This window comes from Mesitornis unicolor, unplaced genomic scaffold (assembly GCF_000695765.1).
Source record: "Mesitornis unicolor isolate BGI_N332 unplaced genomic scaffold, ASM69576v1 scaffold14923, whole genome shotgun sequence".
NCBI lineage: Eukaryota > Metazoa > Chordata > Aves > Mesitornithiformes > Mesitornithidae > Mesitornis > Mesitornis unicolor.
In genome coordinates this window covers 8315-14178 of record NW_010176793.1, presented here as the reverse complement: position 1 = coordinate 14178, position 5864 = coordinate 8315, and the positions used below count along the sequence as shown (strand labels likewise).

Here is a 5864-nt window from a genome sequence, read left to right as displayed (position 1 = left end):
AGGGAAATCAATACAAGTGACAAGTCTGAATTTACTGTCCTTTGTAGTTCTGCTCTGTTTTATTTGGCAAACTTCCAATGTCCTCTGTACTCTGTCCACAGGTCATTTTGGAGGGGATGAAAGAAGTCCTACTTCTGAAAGAGTTTCATTTCTAACAGGAATTTCTGACTCACTTCATAAGGAATCAAGATGAGCATTGTTTTCACTCAAAGTAACTCTCCCATGATTTCAAGGCAGACAGCGATTTTTATTACATTCAGAAAAATCAGCCTTTTCCAGGCTTGATGCACCCGCCAACATGAACGGTGTTAGTGCTTCTTTGTAATACTAATATCCCACCGCAAAATCCAGCTTCTTAACTTCCTTTGTAGAGTATATGCAGACATATATTTGCATAAACTCATTCCTAAGAAAGATCAATTAATCAGTCCATATGCAAATGCAAAGTGTCATACACAAATTTTTATCTGAAGTCGTCATTAACCTAATAACTGAGAATTGCATTTTAATAATAAAACCCTTTCATGTCTGTGTTTTTTCATAATTAATTCTTCACAAAAGATTTATAATAGAAAAATTATTATTTCTGTTGTTGTAAGTGAATATCCAGGTCTGAGAGAAAAGGACATGTCTTAATTTTTATTTTTGCATTATTTTTAAATTATTGTCTCAGTCTTCAATACTGAGCAATGCTCTGTAGTTGAGAAGTGGTTTTGCCTCTGCAGCATAGCCTGCTTCTGTTTGACATGGGGACACATTTTCCACCCAGAAGATAAATAAGGAATATATAACCATAACTCCAGGAATGGTTTCCTACCATCTCTCACAGTCGCAGCTCTGAGCAATCACAAAGGAGAGGTTGATATTATGGTTATAATTAAGCCATTGATTTCTAAGCAGAATGCACTGAGTCCACAAACGGCCACATTTCCACAGATAGATGTGGACATAATCAAACAGGCAGTATTGGCCTAAATATACATGCTCTTTTCAAAACTGCAGGCTAAATCCATGCAAACTGACTGTTGCTATTTCACATGTCACGGGCATCACATTTTGACTGGAAATTCAAGTTCTTTGATCAGTTTTGTGTCTGTCTCAGCTGAGGCCAAGCCAGAAGGGTAAGGAAAACAGCACAGAAGAATCAGGCAAAATAAATCAATTGGAAAAATAATAAAATTCAAGAGATACAAAAAAGCATGAGAAAAGGGTTTGAAAAAGAATGAAATTAAGTTTAAAAATGTGATAGAAAATGAAATGCAGATTTCGCCCTCATCAAAACCAGACCAATTTATTTTCACTAGCAGAAATGCATTTTTTCTTCTCAATAGATAGCATGACTCACTTTTGAGCTACCACCGTACATGTCATTTTATTTCTGAACCTTTCCTGGAAAAGCCCTGGATATGAATGGCATAAACGCCAGCTTTATAACTCAGACCAGTTTTTAGAACTTTCAAAATAAGCAGTAGTTTTTATAATTCCCAGTTAATTGAGTCTGCCCTTCTTTTAGATACGTATCACAGACCCACCCCAGGGTCAACTCCAGGCCCAGAGGTGACTCAGCAACAGAACCTAACTAACAACAACCATAACACCAACTTTAAAACATTTTCTCATGCTTTGCAGAAAGCAGGGTTGCAGGTACTCCAAGCAAAGAAGCAAGCAGAGGAATAAGCTTCTCCCAGACCTGCAAAAACAAGTCATAAAGCTCTGAGGCAGCACTTCTGATTTTAAGTCTCCTCCAAAAGACTATCACTTTTTTTGTGACGAGCACTCACCTGTCTTGCAGCACGAAGCCTAAGCTAACCCTATTATGACTGACTGAGTTAGTCTGTCTACTATTAGATATCAAAGCTAGCCAAAGAAATACTAATCCAAATTGAAAACATGCTTTCCTGCAATTAGAACTGAATTCTGTTCCCTTCTGAATGCAAAAGCTTCATACGCTGAGGAATGAACTCAGCAGAGCTACTCAAATGTATAAGGTTACTCATAAGCCCAAGTTCTTTCTACTGTTTCACAGTGGGAGTTTACATTGCCCAGTGTGGAAGCAGCAGGAGGAGGATGTAGGAAGAGATGAGATGGATTACATTAGATCCAAGCTGTCTGGAAGTAAATGTAAATAAAATCCTGTACCTAAGGAGGTGACATCCTCAGCTGTCAGCCTGCAGTTGTTAAGTCGAAGGACTTTTAACAGGTTCACATGATGAAGATGAACAGTGAGAGCTTTCAAAGTCCCACCAACACAGCCATTCCAGGACAGGCTGAGCTCTTCCAGCTCTGGCAGAAACGGCAGCAAAGAAGCTGTAAAAAAATAAAGGAAAAAGCATATTCTGTTTGTAAGTTGTCTGCACACCCTGGATGTCAATACATCTTAATACAGAGATGCTTTCTACAGCCAATACAGCATCATAAAGCCATGATAACTTCCATTTCTTACCTAGATATCTCTCTCTCTATATATATATCTATATAGATATCAAATAATTTATTTAATTATTTAATTAATTGACATTTTGCAGGGACCTGGGAACATCAGATGAAATGTTAAATAAAGCCAGGCCTGTATAAAGGAAAGGGGAAAGAGGAAAATGAATAATTGAATAGGCAAATAAGAATTGAAAGAAATGTATGAAGTGACTAGTTGAATAAAATGCGTATTTACCCAGCTCAGTTACATCTGCTGCACTTAATGCACAGTTATTTAGATCCAGATTCTTCTTGTTGGGTTTCTTTCCCAGTTTCTGCATGAACTGGTTAAATCTCTGCTCACCAGATGGTGACTCTGCTTCAGAAATGGGATGTGAAAGTGCATCTGAGTAACAAAGAAAAAGGGTTCTGGTTACCTCTGCTACTAACACAATGTGTAAAACCTGCCTGTGGCTGTCTGGTGAAGACTTTAGGAAACGAACTAAATATGTCAGTAAATCGGGTTCTATTTTTGATCAATGTGGACCAATAACCTGAGTGATAAGATCATCATAGATCAGATCGCTATAAAGCACCTGATGCAGACTGAGAAAAAAGTCTCCTCTTGCATGTCTCCATCTTCATTTTCTATGAAACTAAAATATACACACATGCACATGTACCTCATTATTGTACCAGCATTACCTTCTACAGAGAGATCTTGCTTCTCACTCTCATCAGCAGCTCCAGAGTAGTTTTCTTCAGTTTCTTCAATTTCCCTTCTGTCCTTGCCTTCAGATTTCCCAAAGTCAAAGCCCCTGAAGAATTTCTTTATGGTTGAAGGCTGCTCATTTTTTTTTCCAGGAGAGGACCTATTCCCCTGGAACTGTTTTATAACAAAGTCAAATGGGGAATTCTTTGGGATGTCCTCTTCATGCTTATCCTGGCAGGTCTGAATGTCACCTTTCAGGGAACAGCAGACACAGAAAGAATTTGTTTCAGTGATGTTTACTCTTGCTTACCTTCATTCATAACGGCAGATGCACTGAGAATTTCCTACCATTCCCTCCATGCAAATATCAGAAAAGCATTTTTTCGTAGACCAGACTCTCAACTCATTTCTCCTCATTCAGAAGGAGGTGGTAATGCTCAAGCTTTAGCACAGCAGACTTGGTGGTCCTAGTCCTCAATGATACAAATATCACTCTCTGCTGCCTGTCTGCCTTGCAGACTGTGCTAAGGCCACCACACCTGGCCACCAAGCACTGAAGGGCTAACTTGCTGCTTTCCCTATCATTTAATCACTTGAATTTCATAGTCTTGCAGCCACACTGAAGAAGCAAGGCTGAGATGTCCCCATTCTGAGGGATGCCAGGTTAAGTATGACACTAACGTAATTCTTCATGCTAAAGGCCAACCTGGCAGTCATGAAGATGAGAGGAGGAGGTGTGCGACAGGGAGTACAAGGACATCCTTACCCAAATGCTGTCACACGCTCCCAAGTTCAGGGGGTAACACACAAACAAAACTGCACTGACCTTAGACCAAAGCTGAAGGGATAGTGCAGAAAACAGCCAGATACCATAGCTATGAACACTGGGAGTGTGCCACTGCTGGAAGAAACAAGCCCCCCAGATAGCTTGTGTGGAACAGTTCAGTCCTCAGGTTCAGTGACTAATTCACAGATAAATTTAAGTTTGACTTTATAATTTCTACACATTCTTTCCTTATTTCTGTTAACACTACACAAGCTATAGCATCATCCAGTGATTCTGAAGCTACTTTGTTTTTCTCTAAACCTTAACTTAATGCTCTTTCTTTAGTTTTAATTCTGGCATTTGCCTGCACATACATACTTTTAACAGAACAGTCATAAAAACTAAGCAGGCATTCATTGACTTTTGCTTTGTGAGGACTGTGGAAAAGGCATGGATCAAGGCCCACTGTGTGCTGTTGACTGCAAGGGGGAATGACCTGTGCTCAGACCTCGATCCTGTAATACACCGGAGCTCATGACTTCTGTGCTCACACAGATTCCCCCAGTACAGACCCACACAAGGCACTCATTCTACAATTTGCCATCATCCACAGAGTACACAAACTTGATCATTTTAATAACTGTCAGTTATATAGGATATCACTGGCATCAACTTTCCAAAAAAGAGAAACACATGAAGAAGTATCAAAAATCGTATGACTTGCACAGATAGTTTTCATGTCATTATAGCAAGAGTTGGGTAAGGGGGAACATGTTAAAATAAAGCAAATTTAGTTTTTACATACACATACTTTTCTTTGTTGGTGTGTGTGTATATATATATAAATGTGGGTATGTATACTGCTGTGTATATATATATATATATATATATATATATGTAAATTTTCTTATTGTGTTGGAAGTTATCTGCCATGATATGAGCACTCAAGGGCAGAGCACTTACAATTATGAAAAGCTGATGCATTGTTTAAAGTCTTGCTCTTAATAGCCTGTCTCAACTGTATTTCTTATAAGTGAAAAAATTATACAAAATAACGTGCATAGATGTACACACACATTTTACCGAGCTGTAAGGCAATGCTGGTTACCCTGGCTGTGTTTGCATGCTGTAGGCTGGTATTATTTTAAACAGACAAAGAAACATACCTGTCTTTTCCATTGGTGCACTTGAGGATCTCTTTCATGTTTTACAGTACTTTCAGAACTTGCAGGAGAAGTGAGCCATGACATGCAAACAAAACTTCACTTCTTTCCTCCATAGGACTTTCCACATAGTTTTCTTTCAAGAGTTTCTGTCTTCATTGGTTTGATAGCAGCAGCTCTGCACAAGTGATTTGTGGGCTCCTTCCCGAAGCCTCTATTCCTCTACGCTGTTTCCCAGTCTCAGCTGCTGTCCCTGGCCTCTCTTTTCGGGGGTGGCGGGGTAAGAATTCTGTTTAAATGCTCTGATCGTGTCCCATCTGAGATCGCTCACAAGGCAGAAATCAGGAAGTGGCAGCACAGACTGATACTGCACGCTAACCACTGCATGTCCCTGAACGAGCTGTTGTTAGAAGAGGCTGAGTCACCTCAGATCAGGTTTCAAGACTACCTGACGAAAAGCTCTTTTGTTTTCCCACCCCTTTTGTTCATACTGGTCAGAAATACTGCTGGAGGCTGAGCAAAGCCTGCTGTCAGCAGAGTGTTCCATAGTTCAGTAAGAAAAAGGCATAGAGAGTGCACTCCTGTTCATTTTAGGGCAACAGGAGATATGAGAAGAGAGGTCCTACTATATCCGTGGTACAATCTGCTTGTAGGCAATGGCATGATGCAACACTATAGTGCAATCACTTGATACATTGTATACATATATCAAACTTCATTATACCTTTTTCTTTGGTCTGTGTGCTCTAGAATCTGATTTTCATGACAGCAAATGTTACCAATTCTAGCTTAAACACATTCATGACCATTT

The 5864-nt window shown here is 39.5% G+C and overlaps 1 protein-coding gene across 1 annotated transcript in view; it reads right to left on the bottom strand.

The window, feature by feature from the left end:
• Window positions 1-5069, bottom strand: part of LRRC31 (leucine rich repeat containing 31) — an 11665-nt gene extending 6596 nt beyond the window's left edge. The window contains exons 1-4 of the mRNA XM_010181838.1: window positions 5057-5069; window positions 3118-3375; window positions 2669-2818; window positions 2140-2307 (exon numbers count right to left, since the gene is read on the bottom strand). Coding sequence (XP_010180140.1) covers window positions 2140-2307; window positions 2669-2818; window positions 3118-3375; window positions 5057-5069 — 589 coding nt within the window. The remainder of the gene's footprint in view (window positions 1-2139; window positions 2308-2668; window positions 2819-3117; window positions 3376-5056) is intronic.
• Between the last annotated feature and the right edge of the window lie 795 nt (window positions 5070-5864).